Source organism: Macrotis lagotis, chromosome 5 (genome assembly GCF_037893015.1).
Source record: "Macrotis lagotis isolate mMagLag1 chromosome 5, bilby.v1.9.chrom.fasta, whole genome shotgun sequence".
NCBI lineage: Eukaryota > Metazoa > Chordata > Mammalia > Peramelemorphia > Peramelidae > Macrotis > Macrotis lagotis.
In genome coordinates, this window is record NC_133662.1 from 232,280,722 (window position 1) to 232,304,167 (window position 23,446).

The following is a 23,446-nucleotide window of genomic DNA, read 5'->3' on the forward strand; positions in this document are numbered from 1 at the left end:
ATTTAAGGGGATTGAACAAATCTCCATTAAAATAGAAATTTTTGTGTTTTTATGAGTTAGGGTTCCTGACTCCAGATGCTCTCCAGGTCAGTAATTCCTGAGTCATAGCTCCATTTTCTATTTCCTGTTTTGTCCAAATCTTAGTTCCCTTATTTCAGAGAGATTGTGAAACTCCAGATTTTCAAAAATGTGTTTATATCCAGACTAAGGATGTTTTCTCATCATTGTTCCTTCTCAGTCATCAAATACATATAAAAGAAGGGTCCATCCCCAGTGCTGCCGGGCAGTGGGCATCCTGCAAACTCTGAGTCTATTCCTGAAAGTGCCCTCCTCCTACTTCCAAGGACCATGGCCTCTTTGGTGGTCCTCTCCATCCTCATCATTTTAGTACCTGGTTTCTGCTTTGAAGTCATGAAGGAGGGTGAGTTTTATTATTTTCTTTCTTTTTGATTAACATCAAAGGAAAATCTTTCTTGGCTTTGCTGCAAAATTAAAAGTTGAGTTCTTTCTTCCTTTCTATGCAGGGTGAGCAGGAGTCATTTCTCCTGCTCCAATTGAAATCCATCTTTTTGACTTTTGAGAAACTGGTATGAAATGAATCAGCCTACTTTGGGCATATGGAAAGATATGTCCACGTGCCTTTCTTTTCCAAGGTGGGAAATCATAGCCCTTGAATTCTCTGACAAGGGCACCCTGACTTCACTACTTTCCCTCAAGTGCCAACCTTTTCTGTTTTTTAGTTTTGGTTTTTGTTTTTTTGCAAGGCAATGGGGTTAAGTGGCTTGCCCAAGGCCACACAGCTAGGTAATTATTAAGTGTCTGAGATGGGATTTGAACTCAGGTCATCCTGACTCTAGTGCTCTATCCACAGCACCACCTAGCTGTCCCAAGGGCCAACTTTTTCTAATTCATCTTAATTCTAGTGCTCTCTGTAGATTATTTCTAATCTTGTCTATAGCTTGCTTGAACTTGGTTATTTGCATGTTGTCCCCACCCCCAGCCCCCACAACATGGCAATGAGCTCCTTGAAGGTAAGGGTCGAGTTTTGCATTTTTATAAATCTCCACTGCTCCACTGTTTCATACAGTGCTGGCATATAGTAGACACTTAAAATATATACTTATTTACTAATTAACTGAATGACTGAGAGGCTCAAGCTGTTAGGTTGCCCTAAAATAAATATGTGTAGAAGGTGAGGAACAGCAGAAATATGGTTGCAGTACAGTGTCACTTCACTCTGAGCCTCAGTTTTCTCATCTGTAAAATGAGAATAAGAATCCCTGCACTACCTATCTCATAGGGTTGTGATTAAAAATCAAAGCAGATAAAATCAGTGGAAATGCTTTTAAATTGCCAATATATCCCCCCAAACTTCCTGTGGACCTAAGATCTCATTTTTGGAAACAAACACTCCCTCCATTGAAGAAGACATCAACCCATTCATGCTTTCTTATCCTGAAGGACTATTGTCCACACCTTCCCATAAATACACTCCCAAATTAGTTGGAGATTTTCTTAGCTGGATGTAGATGGAGCATCCAATCTGGATTATCTTTGGGAAATCGCATAGTTCTAATGATGTCAAACTTGTCCTCGAAACAAATTAAACCAATATTCTTCAGGAAGACCTAGTTCTGAGTCCCACTTCAGAATTATATTATCTGTATACACATTATCAATTCATTTAACTTCTAACCTACCTTGGCAACTCTAAAACTCTAATCAAAACTAATATTAATCCACCTAGGTAGAGGGAGTTTCCACACTGGATGCTTATACTCCAATTGAAGGGTTCCAGTTCAAAATACCATTCTCCAATTATATTGCCTGTCTGTGAGATAACACTAAAATCTCTGAAAAAATCAGACCCAAAGAAAAAAATGTAGATATACATGATGGGCATGAGATGATACAGAATTATAATAGAGAAGTAAAGAGAGATAGCCTGGCATAGTGAAAAGAACCCTAGCTCTAAATTAAGTGGACCTATGGTACTTGGTTTGAATTACCTCAAAGATGTCTTTCATTTTTAAATCTATGTTCCTATGTGATCAGAAAAATGGAAGATTAGATTTTAAAGAATTAAGTTATATAAGAATTCAAAATAACCAATGTCAACTTATAAAAATTTTAAAACATTTATTAATCATCTTGTCAGATCTTATTCTAGGAGCTAGGATCACAAATGGGACCAAAAAATACTCGGAACTAAATTCCCAGATACTGAAAGAACTATTGGATGAGAATAAGTCAATGCCAGAGATTTTTGAAATATTATTTAAAATGGGAGAAGTTATTTTTTAAAGAATATTTTTAATAAATAGGAAGTGGAAGCCTGGTACTCAAACCCATCAATGTACAAATCTGATCTCATTACAATACTAGAATGGGACTGGGATGATTATTCAATTAGATAGTTGGGGAAAATGAGGTATAGAGAAGTGGCATAATTTGCTGAGGTTTCCATGTGTCTGAGAGATAGACAGGAAGGAACTTGTTTGCCCTGCTTCCCAATTAAATTTCTAGTCTCTCTTAGAGATATGAGCAACCTCTTCCTTCCTGGTCCTCCTCAGCAAATGTCCAAGGCTTCTCTGACTTAAGGACCCTTCTATTAGAGGGCAATTAAGTTAGGCCACACTACCCACCCAACACCATCATAGCCTAATCTCCTTAGGGAAAATATCTGAAGATAGGGAAAGAGAAATCATGGGAGAGGAAGAGAGAGAGAAAAAAGAAAAAACAGAAGAAAGAAAAGGAGTTGGAAGAATGGAAAGAGAAAGTCAGGAAGAAAAGTTGAAAGAGCAATGTTCTCTAAATCAGACTCTGATAAGATCACCTATCATAACAGCCTCCCAGTAGGTCTCTCTGCCTCAGTTTTTCTCTCTTCAATTCCTTTTCCACCCAGTTGCCAATGGTTTTCTTAGAAGTGAAGGTCTGACCACATCAATAGACTTGCAAATGCCAATTACCTCTATAATCAAATAGAAATTTTTATGTTTGGGATTTAGTCTTTTCTTTTCTTTCCTTTTTGCAAGGCAATGGGGTTAAGTGGCTTGCCCAAGGCCACACAGCTAGGTAATTATTAAATGTCTGAGGCCAGATTTGAACTCAGGTACTCCTGACTCCAGGGCTGGTGCTCTATCCACTGCACCACCTAGCTGCCCCTATGTTTGGGATTTAAATGTTTTCGATACCTGTCCCCTCCCTATCCTTCCAGTCTTCTTGGACATTGTGTACCAAGAAGTCTAGAACTGGGGCAGCTAGGTGTTACCTAGCTGTGTGGCCTTCGGCAAAACACTTAACCCCATTGCCTTGCAAAAAAAAAAAAAAAAATCTTAAAAAAACCCTGAGAAGTCTAGAATCCAAATTTATCATCCTTCTTGCTCCTCCCTCTCAGGGCTCTCATTTCCTATCTCCCATCTCCCTGCTTTTACAAAGGTCATCCTTTATGTTTGGAATGCCCTCCAGCCTGACCTCCAGATCTTAAAAAACCATGACTTCCTTCATATGCCCCTAAAGGGCAAACTTTTTTGAGTATGCTTTTCTCACCCCCAGCTTCTAGGCTTTGCCTCTAAGATGATCTGGTCCAATTGAAAAGGAGAGAGGAGGGAGAAGAGGAAGGAGAGACCAGATTTAAATGTTTCTCCTATATGTCCATAGATGTATAGTTTGAATCCTCTATCAAGAGGCAGCTAGGTGCTAAGTGGATAGAACATTGATCTAGGACTCAGGAAGACCGGAGTTCAAATCCAGCCGCAGACATTCACTAGCTGCATGATACTAGGCAAGTCACATAACCTGTTTGCCTTCATCCATTGAAGAAAGAAATGGGAAAGTACCCCAGTATCTTTGCTAAGAAAAACCTCAAAGAAGGTCACATAGAGTCAGTCTACTAAACCAAATTAAAATATAAGATCCTGGAAGGCAGGGGATGTTTTGCTGTGGTCTTTGTAGCTTCACTACTTAACACAGAGCCAACATAGTGTCTGGTATATAGTAAGTAAATTCTTGTTGATTGTTTGAATGAATTATATCCTCCAAATACTGCATCTTCCAAACACTGCCAAGCCATTTCTTCCTTCAATGACTTTCTCAAGCATCAGAAGACTCAGAATAATGGTGTTTTCACTTTGTCCCTTTAAGTTACAGGGACATATAACATCCCAAATGCCTGCTGCTTCCAGTATTCCTATCGCAAGATTCGCAATGTGGTTGATTGCTATGAGACCAGCAGTCACTGCCCCAAACCAGGAATCATGTGAGTGGTATTTTCAAAGGTCATATTGAGAGGAAACAATAAAAGGAGCTTCTAGAGGAGAGCCAGGAAGGTCTTGGGAGGGAGAAGTAGTCCCTCTGGGAGGCCAGATGACAGAGTTTAGAGAAAGATGGTTCATAGAATTTCATGCCCTTTCCAAATTCAGGAGTCAGGGAGAAGGAATAATACCTGTAACCAGGTTTTCCAGACAAAATGGGCTCTATTTGGGGGGGAGCAGAGATCTGCCTTGTTGTTAGGGCTGTAGAGAGAGAGTTTATAGCTTATGACCTGAGCTGAACCCCTTCTGACTCCAAACTCAGTGCTCTTTCTCACAGGGCATTGTCTTCCACATAGCCTCCAAATGGGATCTGTTCCTTTTGAAAAGGGAAGAGGAGGAAGAAGAGGAAGAAGAGACCAGAAGTATTTTCTCAAGGGATCCCCATGGAGTCATAGAGAGAATAGAAGCAGAGATAGAGGGAAGGGTCTTAGAACACTCTTTGGGGATAGACATGGACAGTGAGAGGTCTGTGAGCTCTTTTGGGGAAGAGAAGCCCAGGGCTGATTCTTCATCTTCTCTTCTCTTCTTTTGTTCTATAGTTGCATGAACAAGAGAGGGCAAGAGATCTGTATCCATCCGAGGAATGCTAAGCACAATGGAAATTTCCAACTGCCAAAGGAGACCTCCATAGAATTTGGGAAGCCCAATCATCTGACAAGACCTCCCAGTGGAGATATTGTCCCTTACCTAAGGGAAGATTTCATATGATTTCTAAAAATAAATTGGATTTAATAGAATTCAGTTTGGTTTGGTTTTTTTTGCTTTTGTTTTTGTATATCTGAAAAAAATCAAGGCATCCGTCTGTTAAGAATTATATATGTCCATCTCTAATCATCATGATTCATATCTTGTCATTCAACCTAGATGATTCTGGATGATAAAGTGTGGTGGTTTAGCACAGCATTCCCCTCACTCAAATCCAATTCACATGCTTGTCATGGCATCACCTCCCTGATATCAGGGTCTTCTTTGAAAATGAAAGACAAACATTATTATGTGGGGATGGAAAATGAAGGAAAAGGGAGGACTGAGCCCTTGAACACTGTGTCCTGCCATCTGGTCTCCTGGGAAACCTTTGCACCTGTGTGTCCCAGGCTTCCCTCACCAAGATAGACAAGATGCAACCTTTGTCATGTGTTGTATATGAAAGGACACGTGACTCCTAATAGATGGAGAGAACGCTGAGCTAATGCTGCATGTTTGTGTAAAGGGTAGAATTGGGTCAGAGATTCTTGGGAAGGGGATGACTTGGATGGTTCCTTTCAATGATACAAGTGGGATTTTATTGTCAAAGATTCTAGAGTGGCTTGCCATTTCTTTCTCCAGATCATTTTACAGATGAGGAAACTGAAACAAACAGGTTTAAACAATTTATCCAAGGACACATAGTATGTTTTTGAGGCCAGATTTGAATTGAGGGTTTCCTGATTTCAGGACCAGTCCTTTGTTCACTGAACTACCTAACTACTTGGTTTGATCTCTTCCTTTGTTATTGGAGATGATCAAAATGACATCACTATGTTTGAGACAAATGACACTGTGTCCAACTGTGACTGATGAGACAAATACAAGTTCAGAATGCTCTACCACAGGTTGGGTACAAATAGTCCCTGTGAACACCTGGGGTGGGTACTTTAAACTTAGGTCTATCACATTTCTTTTGAACTGTTTCAATTCTGCTTTCCTCATAGAGCACAGCCCCCTCATTGATAAGCCATGTTGGGCAGTCCTGTGCCAGGGTATCCCATGCTGTACAATTAATTCTAAAGTCCTTCAGTGAGTTCTTCAGGGTATCTCAGTATCGTTTCTTCTGACACCCTCTGTGAGAATAGTCTTTTGGGCAAAGATACTTCTGGTATTCTAAAAACATGTCCAGTCCACCATAGTTGCCCTCTCTGTAGTAATGTTGGAATGCTGGGCAGTTTAGCTAAAGGACCTCAATGTCTGGTATCTTCTCCTGCCAGGTGAGCTTCAGAATCTTCCCAAGACAATTTAAAGTGGAAGTGATTCAGTTTCCTAATGTGGCACCTGGTAGACTGTCCAAGTTTCACAGGCATATAGCAAAGGGGTCAGCACAATGGCTCTGTAGACCTTCAGTTTGGTAATCAGTCTAATACCTCTTCTCTACCCCACATTCTTTCAAAGCCTCCCAAATACTGAGTCAGCTCTGGCAATGTGTGTGTCAACATCATTATCAATGTGCATCTCTCTGGAAAAGACATTGTCACTGTAAATGAACTTGTCCACAGTACCCAAAACTTCTCCATTTGCTATAATCAATGGTTCCACATATGGATGGTGTGGTGCTGGCTGATGGAGCACCTGGGTTTTCTTGGTGTTAATTGTTAGACCAAAGTGAGCACAAGCAACAGAGAATCTATCCATACTTTATTGCATCTCAGCTTCAGAGGTTGCATTGAGGGAACAACCATCTACAAAAAGAAAATCATGCACCAACACTCCCTGCACTTTGGTCTTGACTTGTAGCCTTTTCAAATTGAAGAATGTACCATTAATGTGGTAGCTGACCTTGAGGCCATGTTCATCCTCAGTGAAGGCATTTGATAACATGACTGAAAACATCATGCTACAAAGTATGAGAGTAAGGAAACATCTTGTTTTACTCCACTGGTGACTGGGAAATCTCAAGAGCATCATCCACTAACCAGAACCCAGGCATGCATGCTTTCATGAGATTGACATACAATATTAATGAACTTCTCTGGGCAACCAAATTTTTTTTTCCTCAAAATATTCATTTTACTACATAAATTTTAGCATAACCAGCTAACATCTGGCCTCAACATCTGTGGCAAACCAATATCCCCCAGTTATGAAAATGTATTGTTATAACAAGAATTGGTCTTAGATATTGGAGTCTCATATCACTTCTGAATGCTGATAGAAGAGGATTTCTTCTATGGATCCCAAAATCCAACCACAGGGAATTGTCTTGCCATTGGATTACAGAATAGGATAGCTGGCTTCATTTGCAATGCCACAGTGGTTGTTCATGTCCTTTGCAATACGCATATAGCCCTCTTCACCCCATTCTTCACCAAGGCTATTCTTAAGAATCCAGTATTTCTTCCCTTCATTTTTGTTTTCTTTTACCAATTCATTCCATTCAAATCTTTTTACTTTTGATTCAGTGATTGTATTTTCACCTTCTTCTTCATCTCTATATCCAACCAACAATAAACCATAGTTTACAGAATTTGAATCACAATCTGGTTCCATGTACAGTCCTCCTTGATAAAGATAGAAGGACCATGGGGTATTCATTCCATTCAAATCTTTTTACTTTTGATTCAGTGATTGTATTTTCACCTTCTTCTTCATCTCTATATCCAACCAACAATAAACCATAGTTTACAGAATTTGAATCACAATCTGGTTCCATGTACAGTCCTCCTTGATAAAGATAGAAGGACCATGGGGTATGTATTGACACAGACACTGGTCCTATAGTTGCCACAGCCCTCATCAGAGTTTCTTCATCTCCACAGGGGAGGATCACATAGTTTTTCATGCTAACATATTCACATCTACTTTTGTAGTAGCACCACCAATTTTTCTGCTTTGTATATGGGTAGCAGGACTCAGTGGTAATACCCCCATTTTGTATGATATATTGGTAGGTATCAATGATATATCCCCCATCACAGTCGCTGAATTCAGAGCAGTCAATTAGTTGCTGTTTACTCAGTTCCACTAGTCGGTCACTTTTCAGGAAATACTGACCTTCCAGGGCTCCAAGTGTACAGAAAGCCCAGCAGGCATTACAGATCCCCTGCTGTCTCACAGGGGTCACGAAACCATACTCCCTCCAGTCCAGTAATTTAGGAAGGTCAGAAACAATTGGAAAAAACCGAGATGATGATCCTTTCCTTGCTCTTGGTGATACTTGAGTGCTCAGCTTTCTTCTGAGTTCCTTGTCAGTCCTATCCCCATAAGCATTCATCCCCATATAGTAGCTCTGTTTCCCTTTCTTATACTGTTGATTATGATCTTTAATGAGTTTCAGGGTCTTCTCCCATACATTTCTCCTAAAAGACTCCTCCTCCTTAGTGTAATTCTTTCTATATGTGGACTTAAACAGTTCCCATTCAGTGTCTAGTTCTGTGTTTCTTGTAGGAAAACAATGTAAAAGTGTCCAACAAAGGAAAATCAGACAAAGAAATAGTTTCATGGCTACCTTTTGCTCCTTAAGTTTTCTGAGACTCTTCTTAATGTTGAAACATGTTCTGTCTCTCTGGACAGTCTCCATATCCACATTCTCCATAACTAGAATGGCATAGTTCAAACACCAATTGCTGCTGTTTGATTCATAATAAATTCCTGAACTCGTCTTTGTGTAGTCTGATGGACAGAACTCTGAAGGACATTTCACTTCCTGAGGAGAACTACATTCACCTTGTAATATTGGCCAGACTAGAAAAGGAAACAAGGAGAGTTTCAGGAGACCACCACTGAAAAAATCCAAGGTTCAACCTGCTCAGTCAAATTTGGGGGAATATAGTGCATGGGAAGAGGTTAGATGAGCCTAGTGATATTTGCTAAAATACGGCAATGGGTATCTGTGGTAGCAAAAGCATTAGCAGAGTGAACAATGTCACAGGCTCAGAAGGCAGCCAAGCCCCAGAAGCAGGAGCAGTTTGAAAGTTTTCTGCATTAATAGCAGCAGTGCAGGCCAGCAGAGTTAGGCAACCAAATTTTGACACAATTTCCCATAAACCCTCATGTCTGACAGTATCAAAGGCATTGATTGGTCAGATCTACAAATGTTGTATACAGACCTCTATTCTGTTCTTGGCATTTTTCTTGAGTTATCAGGTAGCAAACACCATGTCATCTATTTCTCAACCCTTTCTGAAGCCACACTGGCTCTCAAGGAGGTGACCAACTTCCAGGGGAAGGATCAGCCAATTGCGAAGGACTATGCTGGGGCTGCTAGGTGGCGCAGTGGATAGAGCACTGGCCTTGGAGTCAGGAGTATCTTGATTCAAATTCGACCTCAGACACTTAATAATTACCTAGCCGTGTGGCCTTGGGCAAGCTACTTAACCCCATTGCCTTGAAAAATCTAAAAAAAAAGAAAAAAAAAAAGAGAAGGACTCTGGCAAGAATCTTACCAGCAATGACAAAATGAGAAATACACCTGTGATTGTCACAGGACAATCTATTCCTTTTTTAGCTAGACAACGAAGGCATGCTTGAATTCTTGGGGGATAACCTCTTCATGACATATAACCTGGAAAATTTCAGTCAGTTTTTGGATGAGCAATGGACCCTCCCACCTTGTAGTGGCAAAGCACCTGGTGCTGATTCCATTCCAGCTTAGATCTACAAGGAGGGGTCATTGCTCATCCAAAAAAAAAAAAAAATGACCACACTGCTTACCTCAGTATCAAAAATCTAGGCTTAAATCTCAACTCTGCTCTTCATTGGTTACATAACCTCTAGCAAGCAACTTACATTCTTTGTGACTCACCTTTCTCCTCCATTAATTGAAAAAATTAAAAAGTAGAACTAATAAACTTGAAGGTATCTTCCATCTCAAGAACCTAGATTCGTCTTCCAGCCAAGATGGTGGAGAGAAGACAGGCACAATTCTAAAGTCTCCTGATCTCTTCCCCATCTATCACATAAAACAAACCTCTTAAAAGAAACCTGAACCAGGAAACCCAGAAAGAAAAGCCAGGAGAGGAACATCTACCTCAGGATTTGTCTCCCGCAGCAGCCTTGGCTGAGTACCAGCAGGTGAGTCTGGGCTCCGAGGGAGGATCAGCCCGGGATCAGCCAGATTAACAGCTGAATTGGAACCAGGAGTCTGAGGGCCCAAGAGCCAGACCTGCTGGATCAGCAGAGGGGCTGGATGAAAGGGGCTTGGGTCCATGGGGAAGCAGAGTCGCTAGTGTTGGTGCTGTCCCCCTGGAGCTTGGGGAAGGGGCTGCGGGGACAGGTCTGGTGCAGGAGAGCTGCGGACTCCATCCCTGGGCTCCTCAGGTCTGAGAAACTCTGAGTCCGCCCCTCCATTGCACTGATGCCTCCTCCAAAACAAACAATTGCAAACTACTTCTGCCTCAAGGCCCAGGTGTGTGAGCAAAAGAACCAGCCCAGCTGAGGAATGACCTCAGGCCAGGGTAAAGCCCACCATTGATTGAAGGCAAAAGAATTCAATAGCTCCAATTCCTTCCCTCAAGCAAAGGGAGAAGGCCTCTCAACCAAGGTCACAGACACTCCAGAGAAAGCAACCAGCACCTCCTACTGGCCAGCCAGAGAAACTGCACTCAGTAAAGCCTTTGGCGATCCCAAGCCCAGGTGAACCAGCCCTCCCCAACTCAAGGTCTTAGCATAATGAAGAAGGGTCAGCAGAAAGGTGGATCCATAGAAAAATTCCTGGAAGGGAAAGACTCCAACTCAGAAAGACCTGGAACCTCTGAGGAGAATACAATCTGGTCTCCAGCACAGAAAGACTTCCTTGAAGACATAAGGAAGGAGCTTAAAAATTTGGGAGAGACAATTAATACCTTGCAACAAGAAAACAAAACCTTAGAAAGTACAATTGGACAAACACAAAAGGAGAATAAATCTCTCAGATCCTCAAATGAGCAAATGCAAAAAGAAAATAATTCTCTCAAAACATCAATTGGTCAAATGGAAAGCTCTTTCAAAAGTAGAATTGACCAGTTGGAAAAGGAGTTGCAAAAGGTTAATGAAGAAAACTCCTCCCCCAAAAAAAGAACGGAGTCTACAGAAACTAATGACTCCATGAGACAACAAGAGTCAGTTGAACAAAATCAAAAAATAGAAAAAATAGAAGCAAATGTAAAATACCTCATCAACAAAACCACTGACCTTGAGAATAGATAGAGGAGGGGCAACCTGAAAATTATAGGACTTCCTGAAAACATTGAAGAGGAAAAAAAGCCTGGATTTAATATTACAGGATCTAGTGATGGAAAACTGCCCTTATATCATGGAATCAGAGGGCAAAGTAGTTATTGAAAGAGTACATCGATCCCCCACCAGAAAAAGATCCTAAAATGAAAACACCAAGGAATGTTGTGGCCAAACTCCAGAACTACCAGATAAAAGAGAAAATCCTGCAAGCAGCCAAAAAGAAACAATTTAAATATCAAGGAGCCACAGTAAGGATCACTCAGGACCTGGTTGCATCAACTTTAAGAGATCGAAGGGCCTGGAATGAGATATTTCGAAGAGCACGGGAGCTTGGAATGCAGCCAAGAATCTACTTTCCTGCAAAGCTGAGCCTTCTCTTCCAGGGAAAAAGATAGACATTTAACGAAATGGAAGAATTCCAAAAATTTCTGATGAAAAGACCAGAGCTAAACAGAAAATTTGGACATCAAACAGGAGGTTCAAGAGAGATATGAAAAGGTAAAAAAAAGGGGGGGGCGGTAAAAGGAAAAAAATGCAATCTAGTAAGTTGAAACTGGCTATATCCCAGCATGGGGGGGCAGGGAAGAGAATCTCATAAATCCTGAGAAATGTAACTCTAACAGAGAGAATATACCTAGCCAGAAATGATGAACATCCATGACCTATCCATGAGACTGATATCTAATGGGATGTAACTGGCTTTAACCCCACTTGGGAGAAAGACTCTAATAACTCTCAGGAATTTTGACTCTATTCACTAGAATATACTGAACTAGAAGGGACAGACACTCAGAATTTTCTATGACCTAGATAGAATGAGCTAAAAAAATACACTACCTCCCTAAAAAGGGGGACAGGAAAGAGATGGGAGGAGGGAGGGGATTGAATGGGACAAATCTCATTACATTAAGAGGTACAAAAAACCTATGGTAATAGAGGGGAAGAAGGGAGCAGAGGAGAAACACCTGAATCTTCTTCTCATCGGACTTGGCTTAAAGTCAACCTACACATACTCAGTTAACTTATAAAACATCTAACCTTTCAAGTATTTAAAGGGGAAAAGGGGAGGGGGGCAGAGAAAGGGAAGGGGAGTGGGAGAAATAAGGGGAAATAACAAAAGGAAAGGAAGGGAAAAAGGAAAAAAGGAAAGGGGAAAGAAAGGGGAGGGTGTGATATAGGAGGGCAAACACACTGAAGGGGGTGGGGAATATGGATAAAAGTGGGGAAAGGGGGAAAAATACAAACAGAGGGAAGATAGCACAGAGGGCAATAAAGAATTAGTAATCATAACCTTAAATGTGAATGGGATGAACTCTCCCTTAAAACATAAGCAAATAGCAGAGTAGATTAAAAACCAGAATCCTACAATATGCTGCTTACAAGAATCTCATTTGAAGCAGATAGATACATATAGAGTAAAGGTAAAAGGTTGGAGCAAACTATATTTTGCTTCAGCTGAAGTAAAAAAAAGCAAGGGTAGCAATCCTTGTCTCAGACAAAGTAGCAGCAAAAATAGCATTAAAAGAGATAAAGAAGGAAACTTTATCCTCCTAAAAGGTACCATAGACAATAAAGTCATTTCAATATTGAATATATATGCACCCAGTGGGACAGCACCCAAATTCTAGAGGAGAAGCTGAAAGAATTACAGGAAGACATAGACAGCAAAACTCTACTAGTGAGAGACCTCAACCTCCCACTATCAGATCTAGATAAATCAAATCATAAAACAAACAAGAAAGAAATTAGGGAGGTAAGTAGATTGTTAGAAAAATTAGATATGGCAGACTTATGGAGGAAACTGAATGGGGATAGAAAGGAATATACCTTTTCCTCTGCAGTAAATGGAACCATGTACTAGGACATAAAAACCTAATGATCAACTGCAGAAAGGCAGAAATAGTGAATACATCTTTCTCAGATCACAATGCAATAAAAGTCATATGCAATACTGGGCCAAGGAGATATAGACCCAGAGCAAATTGGAAACTGAATAACCTCATTTTAAAAAATGAGTGGACCAAAAAACAAATTATGGAAAGAATTAGCCATTTTATCCTAGATAATGATAATAATGAAACAACATATCAAAACTTATGGGATTCATTCAAAGAAACTCTCAGGGGATATATAATAGCTCTAAATGCTTATATGAATAAATTGGAGAAAGAGTAAATCAATGAACTAAACATGCAACTAAAGCAATTAGAGAAAGAACAAATCAAAAATCCCCAATCAAATACCAAATTAGAAATTCTAAAAATTAAAGGAGAAATTAATAAAAGCAAAAGCAAAAAAAAAAACTATTGAATTAATAAATAAAACCAAAAGTTGGTATTATGAAAAAACCAATAAAATTGATAAACCTCTGATCAATTTGATTTAAAAAAAGAAAGAAGAAAACCAAATTGCTAGTATTATAAATGAAAAAGGTGAACTCACCACCAATGAGGAGGAACTTAAAGTAATAATTTGCAATTATTTTGCCCAACTCTATGCCAATAAATTTGATAATCTAAGTGAAATGGATGAATATTTACAAAAATATAAGTTGCCCAGGTTAAATGAAGAAGAGATTAAATACCTAAGCAACCCTATCTCAGAAAAAGAAATTCAACAAGCCATTATTGAACTCCCTAAAAAAAAATCTCCAGGGCCTGATGGATTCACAAGTGAATTCTACCAAACATTTAAGGAACAATTGGTTCCAATCCTATATAAACTCTTTGGAAAAATAGGGAAAGATGGAACTCTGCCTAACTCTTTCTATGAAACCAATATGGTACTGTTACCTAAACCAGGAAGAGTTAAAACAGAGGAAGAAAATTATAGACCTATTTCCCTGATGAATATAGATGCAAAAATCCTAAATAAAATCTTAGCAAAATGACTACAACAAGTCATCACTAGGATAATACATTATGATCAAGTAGGATTTATTCCAGGATTGCAGGGTTGGTTCAATATTAGGAAAACTGTTAGTATACTCAATTATATCAACAACAAACCTATCAGAAATCATATGATCATATCAATAGATGATGAAAAAGCTTTTGACAAAACACAGCATCCATTCCTATTAAAAACACTTTCTAGTGTAGGAATAAATGGATTGTTCCTTAAAATAATTAGCAGTATCTATCTGAAACCATCAACAAGCATTATATTCAATGGGGAGAGGTTAGAGGTATTCCCAATAAGATCAGGGGTGAAACAAGGGTGCCCAATATCACCACTACTATTCAATATTGTATCAGAAATGTTAGCATCAGCAATTAGAGAAGAAAAAGAAATTGAAGGAATTAGAATTGGGAAGGCAGAGACAAAACTCTCACTCTTTTTAGATGACATGATGGTCTACCTAGAGAATCCCAAGAAATCATCTAAAAAACTACTGGAAACAATTAGCAATTTTAGCAAAGTTACAGGTTATAAAATAAACCCTCATAAATCCTCAACTTTTCTATATATGTCTAGCAAGAAACAGCAGGAAGAGCTAGAAAGAGAAATCCCATTCAAAGTAACCTCAGACAGTGTAAAATATTTGGGAGTCTATTTGCCAAGACAGACTCAGAATCTTTTTGAAAACAATTATAAAACACTTCTCACACAAATTAAATCAGATTTAAATAACTGGGCAAATATCAATTGCTCATGGATAGGTAGAGCTAATATAATAAAAATGACAATTCTACCAAAACGAAACTATCTGTTTAGTGCCCTACCAATCAAAATTCCAAAAAATTACTTTAATGAGTTAGAAAAAATTGTAAGTAAATTCATATGTAGAAATAAAAAGTCAAGAATTGCCAGGAGCTTAATGAAAAAAATGCAAACAAAGGTGGCTTAGCACTACTCGATCTAAAATTATATTATAAAGCATCAGTCATCAAACCTGTTTGGTATTGGCTAAGAAATAGAGTGGTGGACCAGTGGAATAGACAAGGTGTAAAAGCAGGAGAGAATTATAATAATCTGCTGTTTGATAAACCCAAAGAGTCCAGCCATTGGGATAAAAACTCCCTCTTTGACAAAAACTGCTGGGATAATTGGAAGTTAGTATGGAAGAAACTTAGATTAGACCAACACCTCACACCCTTTAACAAGATAATATCCAAATGGTTACAGGACATAGACATAAAAAACAATACGATAAGCAAATTAGAAAATCAAGGACTAGTCTACCTGTTAGATCTATGGAAAGGGGAATAGTTTATAACTAAGGAAGAGTTGGAGAACATCACTAAAAACCAATTAGATGATTTCAATTACATTAAATTAAAAAGGTTTTGCACAGATAAAACCAATGTAATCAAGATCAAAAGAAAAGTAGTAAATTGGGAAACAATCTTTACAACTAATGATTCTGACAAAGGACTCATTTCTAAAATATACAGAGAACTGAGTCATATTTTTAAAACAAAAAGCCATTCCCCAATTGGCAAATGGTCAAAGGATATGCGAAGGGAATTTACAGATGAGGAGATCAAAGCAATCCATAGCCATATGAAAAAATGCTCTAAATCATTAATTATTAGAGAAATGCAAATTAAAGCTTCTCTGAGGTACCACCTCACACCTCTCAGATTGGCCAGTATGACCAGGAAGGATAATGATCATTGTTGGAAGGGGTGTGGGAAATCTGGGACACTATTACACTGTTGGTGGAGCTGTGAACTCATCCAACCCTTCTGGAGAGCTATTTGGAACTATGCCCAAAGGGCAACAAAAATGTGCATACCCTATGACCCAGTAATACTACTACTAGGTCTATACCCTGAAGAGATGAGGAAAAAGGGTAAAAATATTACTTGTACAAAAATATTTATAGCAGCCCTGTTTGTGGTGGCAAAGAATTGGAAATCCAGTAAATGTCCTTCAATTGGGAAATGGCTTAGCAAACTGTGGTATATGTATGTCATGGAACACTATTGTTCTATTAGAAACCAGGAGGGATGAGATTTCAGGGAAACCTGGAGGGATTTGCATGAACTGATGCTGAGTGAGATGAGCAGAACCAGTAAAACATTGTACACCCTAACAGCAACATGGGGGCGATGATCAATTTTGATGCTTATCCCTTCAGTGCAACACCCAGGGATAATTTTGGGCTGTCTGCAATGGAGAATACCATCTGTATCCAGATAAGGAGCTGTGGAGTTTGAACAAATTACAAGGACTATTCCCTTTAATTTGGAAAAAAAACAGATAGCTTGTTGTCTGATCTTGCTACCTCTGAGAATTCTGTTCTCTTTAAGGATATGATTTCTCTCTCATCACACCCAATTTGGATCAAGGTACAACATGGAAACAAAGTAAAGACTGACGGAGTGCTATCTGTGGGGTGGGGGTGGGGGAGGGAAGCAAGATTGGGGGAAAATTGTAAAATTCAAATAATATCTTTAATAAAAATAAAAAAATAAAAAAGATTCACACATTTAAATTAAAAAAAATAATCTAGATTCTATGGCTAAATAGGTCAGATTTCCAAGGAACCTGTCTTTGTATGCAAGAATCAATAGAGCTCTGTTTGACAGCTATTATACTGAAATCTTAGATCAGAATTCTAGAAGTTCCCTAGTTTGGCTATAGACTCACATAAATTCAATAACCTCGAAAGCCTAGTCCAACATAGAAGACATATAAGCTCATGATAACAGAATCTGAAAATTTTAAGGGACCTGAGAGATCATCTTGTCCTACCTTTTCTCAACAAGAATATTGACTACAGAACAAGGACCAAAGCTTTTCTTTGAAGACCTCCATTAAAGGAAAACTTTCCACTCTAAGACATCCTTCCACTTTGGAATGACTCTAATTGTTAGGAAGTTTGTCCCTTCTAGCAAACATAAATCCACCTCCCAGAAATTGTGCCACCAACTCTGGGATCATTTCCTTTCCATATTGGTAAAATTCCACAATTGAGCAGAGAGGTCAAAATGACAGCTCTGTCCAGGGCACAACCAAGTTTTTCATTGTAAATCAAGAACTCCAGGAAGTGGAAGAGAAAGAAGATATAGAGAAATCTTAAGACCCAGACAATGGATTTAAGTCTTGATTGTTCCCGATATTGTCTTTATGCCCATTTAAGATTTTATATGTTGCAAGAAATTCCTCATGGTAAAGAATGGCATGACAAAGCCAGTCCATCATGTGCTGCTCCAGAGGTGACAAACCTCAGAGACAAGGTCCAACCCAAGATTTCTGCAAATTCCAGGCTAAGTACGGATGTCTGAAATAGCAAAGTGTTACTCTAGCTGAAAAATAGCCAAAACGATCACAGGCAGGAGGGGTTAGGGTCTAATGAAGAATGAGCCCAGAGAGGTCAGTGGAATATCAGAGACACCATGTCCTCTGAAGAGGTCCTAGGAATGTTTAGACTAGTATGGCTGCAACTCAATAGTCAAATGACTGGCAGCAGCTTTGCTGAGCAGACTATTTCCCTGGTCCATCCCAGCAGTAGCAGAGGCTTGTGATGATTTAGTTAAACAACTGAACAACTTGCTTGGCTCACCTCAGTAATAGATCAACCTATCTAGCTGGGACACCTCTCTGTGAAGAACCATCCCAGTGTGACAGCATATGATTTGTGCATCATTAATACATTACCTTGCAGGGAACTTTTTTTTTAGGTTTTTTCAAGGCAAATGGGGTTAAGTGGCTTGCCCAAGGCCACACAGCTAGGTAATTATTAAGTGTCTGAGATGGGATTTGAACCCAGGTACTCCTGACTCCAGGGCTGGTGCTTTATCCACTGCACCACCTAGCCACCCCTGCAGTGAATTTTTGAGGGAAAGGACATCAAAGTTCTACTATTCTAGACTTGTGGGTTGCATTGACCACATCTATTCCCTAGTGTGATTAATTAGCATAGTACTTTAATTTAGTGACTACTCTGTCTCCCCTCTATCTCCTCACTCCTCATCCAGATCTCCATTTTCCACATTTTTTAATCCTTCATAACTATTCTTGCTAGGTCAGCTGAGTAAAGGCCTTTTCTAAAAGTTATTTGAGTCTGCTGGCTGATTGTTAAGGAGAACCACAATAATGGGGGCTAGAGTGTTAGGGGTTGTCATCTCTAGAGGATTACCTCTAGAACTTGGGGTAGCTTTTGTTTTTCTGGTGATGCAATTTACTAGAGCCAGAGTGAGTATCTTCCCTGAAAACTGTCCTGCAGGGAGATATTCAAGGCTTCCCCTAAACAAGGGATCCAATATGACAATGAGGAAAGAGGCCAGGGTGTTCCAGATTGATTATATAAGTAGTTTAGTAATCAGAGTGGGATACTCACAGTGAAGCAGTTTGGAGTAGTGGCCAAAAAACATATTGAATTTCTCTCAAGAACCCCCCCCCAACTCATGTGACATTATAGAAATAAGACAAAGGGAGAAGTTATATAGTATGTTCATTTGGATTGGCTGATATGTTTGGGTTTGATCTGCTCAACACTGGACTCGGGTCCCTATCAGTACTGTTGGGCTGGAGTCAGGAGCATGCAAGACTTTATACTGAACATATACTAGCCGAGTCCCAGTTGTTTACTGGTCAGTGTACCTTCTTTTGTCTTACATTAATCTTGGTTTGGGCAGCTAGATGGTAAAGTGGGAAGAGCACTGACCCTGAAGGCAGGAGGACTTGAGTTCAAATCCAGACTCAAACACTTATTAGCTGTATGATCGTGGGCAAGTCACAACCCTGATTGCTTCACATCCAGGGTTATCTGCAGTCATCCTGATTCATTTCTAGCCGTTGGATCCAGATGGCTCTGGAGAAGAAAGTGAGGCACAGTACCCCTTCCCTCAAAATGAATTCACATGCTTGTCCTGGCATCACCTTCTTGATATCATGATCTTATTTGGAAAATGAAGGACAGACATTATCAATCTTGGTTTACAATATTCATGGTTTTCATTAATGGGAATTCAAAATTATTATTTCACTTGATAGAAACTTTTTTTCTGGGAAACCCATGTTATTCATGGCATTTACTACTTAAGGAATCTACAGGTCAGGATTCCTTCAAAATATTAATAGTGCCCATTCCCTTATCAGATTTCAAGCAAGCCTCAAGAAAATGGGTAACTGGATTCAAAGGAATGGAATCCAGCTATGTATTGTTAATCATAATTTATTCACCAATATTTATTTCATAAAAATGGAATTACAAAAAAGTTTTATCTACGAAGTTTTATTTTCAAGGATCTTACCAAAACCATGGGTGAATGGCATCATTACAGATATCAACTAAGAGCTTAATATGGAAACAATATTCATAGAAATCTCACAAAGGATCATAAAATTTTGGTGGCCAATCAATTAGCTCACACATTAATGCATAAAGGCATCATTGATTACTTTATGATTCTCTAACCCATCTATAAGATCTATTCCATATCAGAAATGACAACGATCCAATTAACATAGAACTATTGTCTCCTCTTCTGACTTGATATTTTATGTTATCAGATATAATAGAAACATATAAAACATTGGGATTTCTCCCTTTCCAAAATGCCATACATATAAAACTTTATTCAGTCTCGGATAGAGATAACCAGAGGAGTCTACTCTCTTCTCGGGGTGGTCTTTACTCTGATTATTTACACTACTATAAAAGTCCAAACTTATAGATGCAATTAGAAAGGAAATAGGCTGTTTCACACAAACAGAACCTGCCTTCAGATTTATAACTGGAGAGACACAGACCTTGAGGAAGGAAGAGACTAACATTCAGACTTACAATCCTCCATTAGAGGTTGATAAAACAATTTTTGATCAGAAATACAGAATTAAAGAGTATCAGACTTAGACATTACTGTCCCAAATTCATTGTCTTTGGCCTAAACACATGCAATTAAGTAATCAAAGCCTCAGACCCTTTCTGAGACACAGAATTTTTCCTTCACATTCAAAAAGAATTCCCTTTTATTTTTCAAAATCTCAGTACCATTTCTCTTGACATTCACCCTTGCTGAAGTCTAAATGGGTCACAGTCATATGTTACTTTCACATACTGCTCCTAGTTCTGCTCTGGGTGAATCAGAAAACCTGTGAGATCCATAGCTAAACTCCATATGTAATCTTGAAGAAGTCATAGATCTCTCTGAATCTCATTTTCCTTTTCTGTAAAATGAGAAGTTTAAACAAGATGAACCCCTAATGGTCCTCCTCATTTGAACATTCTACAATTCCAGAGAAAGAGAAACAAGCTCCAGAAATATGACATGAAATAAAGAAATGAAAATCTCTAGTAAAAATTAAGAAAGCAAGGGGAGGGGTAGCTACGTGGCACAGTGGATAGAACACAGGAGTACCTGGGTTCAAATCTGTTCTCAGACACTTAATAATTACCTAGCTGTGTGGCCTTGGGCAAGCCACTTAACCCCATTTGCCTTGCAAAAAACCTAAAAAAAAAAAAGAAAGAAAGAAAGAAAGAAAAGAAAGCAAGGGGACTGTCCCACAGAGATCCACATTTCCCCAGGGTCTCCTCTCTCTGCTCATAAGAGCAACTGATCAAAACTCTGGGGAAGAAAGGAAAGGAGTCAGGAAGCTGGAGCCAGTCTAGATTTTCTCAAGGAAATCCTTCAGCTGGTATATATTTTGTTCTTTCATTTGTGAAAGGTCTGGTCATGCTTATAATAATAATTCCAATTTCATTCATTCAGTGAGAAAAATTCATCAAGTTCCTACTATGTGCCATGATAAACTCTGTAGGTACAAGGACAAAAATAATGAAAATATCTAAGTGAATACCTCTACCTCCAATGGGTTTCCCCTCATTAAGTGTTTCCTCTCCCCAATTCATTCCCATACAATTATCCCAGTACTAGTCCTAAATTATTGATCATATCACCCCCTTGCTCAGTAAATTCCCCTGGATCACTAATAAGACTCCAACCTATGTTTCCAGCCTTATTCTATGTTACTCCCCATTATACATTACACACTCAAGCCAAACTGGCCTTCCATTTATTCCTCACAAAAAAGTGTTCCAAACCCAACTCTCATTTCTATACCTTTGTACAGATTGCTCCTTGTACCTGGAAAGAACTCCCTTTTTACTTCCATCTCTTTAAATCCTTTAGATCCTTTGTTTCATTCAAAGTTAAGTTCCAGTTCCATGTGAAGACTTTTCTTATCCCCCCAAGCTACAAATACTTGCCCCAATAATTTAATTTGTAAATATTTTATATATTCTGAAAGATGTATATCAGTGACTCTCCAATATTTTTTTCCCTCACAGCATTCTTTACTGTGAGGAACTACAACATATAGAACACTTAAGTTGATGACCAGTTCTGGGACAATCAGGACTCCAAACCCATTGCTTGGGTCTTGGGATTCCTCTGCACTTTCTTTCCTTCCCACCTAGAGTTTTTAACTTACTATGGAAGAGGCAGCTTTGCCATGAACCAAGCTGCCATTTTTACTTTTCTAACTTCAAGATGAAAAGAACAGGCAGCAAGATGCCCTTTTTCTTGTTTATCTCTGATGGTTCGTCACATTCATTGAAATTATGACCTCTTAAGTCTTGACATCTGCTTGAAGAGTACAGATATCAGAATCCAGAAGTGATGAATGGGCTGCATCCCAAAGTTCACCAATTTGATAAGGTGTTTTTTGTTTTTGTTTTCAAGGCAATGGGGTTAAGTGGCTTGCCCAAGGTCACACAGCTAGGCAATTATTAAGTGTCTGAGGCCAGATTTGAACTCAGGTATGCCTTACTCCAGGGCCAGTGCTCTATTCACTGTGCCACCTAGCTGCCCAATAAGGTCACTTTGAATGTAATTCTAGGAGACTCAAGGGAGAGAGAAAAAGGAAAAGCACTTTCAATATTGAGCATGCAATGGGGGGGGGGGGGGGGGAATAGTTGAATATCACACCTGATTTCTATCTATTCCTTTATCCTCTCTCTCTGAGGTATTGGTAGTTCCTGCTCCCTCTCCCCCCATTTAGAGACAGAAGATACAGAGGTTTGACTGCTCCACACTTTGCTCCAATTAGAGAGATGATGAAGATCTGAACTAGGGGAGGTTGCAATGTTTACTGTCAACACAGGTTTGAACAAGGCTTGACAATTGATGGGATATTCAGTGACAAAGATGGAAAATCTGAGGATAACTCTGAGCGTGGAACCCTGAAGTATGGAAAGTATGGTGGTGTCCTTGATCAAAATAAGGAAATCCTGAAGAGTCAGAGTGTGGTTGTAAGGAAAAGAAAATGACAAGTATGTCAGTTTTGAGTTTGAGAGGAGGACAGTTGGAACAAAGACCGGAAAATGCCCATACCAAAGCTAAGAGGAAGTGAAAAATCCAGAACAAGTCAGGCCAAAAAGATGTTAGGGGAAGAGTTAGGATACAAGATCATTATGAATCATACAATGGTTCAGGTCATCAGAAATTTGCCAGGCATAGTTCCCTTTTAACTGTAGACTTGACCCAGAATTACTCTTTTCTTTATTTAATTGTTTCAACTTTAATATTTTTCAACTAACAAACATTCCTTTCTACCCTCTCCCACTATAGCTTCTGTTGCTCTCACCTGCTTCTTAAAGGAGCCCATTAAAATGTATCATTAAGGCTGAAATTTCTCCTTTAGTCCTCACCAAAATTTACAGCACACCATGCCACCTTCTAATTTTTTTGTTTGTTTTTTAGGTTTTTGCAAGGCAAATGGAGTTAAGTGACTTGTCCAAGGCCACACAGCTAGGTAATTATTAAGTGTTTGAAGTCAGATTTGAACTCAGGTCCTCCTGACTCCAGGGTCAGTACTCTATCCATTGCACCACCTAGCTGCCCCCACCTTCTAATTTAAACTACAGATTAGACTATCATCACCAGCACCAGCTGCTAACTTTCATCTAACATTTTAAGATTTGTAAAGTATTTTGTTTGTATTCTCTCTTTTCATCCTTCCTCATAAGAGCCCTAGGAACTTGGGAGAATATTTTCCTAATATCCCCATTATGCTGATGAGCAAACTGAGACTTAGAGATTTTCTGCAGTCACCAGTTAATACATAGATGAAAGGGAACTACAAATCAATGATTCTTCTTAACTCTGAGCTTCAAAATCTATCTATCTCCCTAGTCCCTCCTATGCCTCCCTCTGGAATAGTCAGAAAGCCTGTCCAAATTCTAATATTTTAAGCTTCTCAAACTGAGAATGCTCCCCTCAGCTATTCAGGGCTCCTGAAAGTCAATTGTTAAATTTTCAGTGTGAGCATTT

General features: G+C 39.1%; 1 protein-coding gene across 1 annotated transcript; it reads left to right on the plus strand.

The window, feature by feature from the left end:
* The first annotated feature begins 221 nt into the window (after nucleotides 1-221).
* Nucleotides 222-5,050, plus strand: LOC141488651 (C-C motif chemokine 4-like). Its single transcript, XM_074188895.1, has 3 exons — nucleotides 222-421; nucleotides 4,144-4,258; nucleotides 4,853-5,050. The coding sequence occupies exons 1-3, from the start codon at nucleotides 349-351 to the stop codon at nucleotides 5,019-5,021; spliced, it is 357 nt and encodes a 118-aa protein (XP_074044996.1). The 5' UTR covers nucleotides 222-348; the 3' UTR covers nucleotides 5,022-5,050.
* Nucleotides 5,051-23,446: the final 18,396 nt, after the last annotated feature.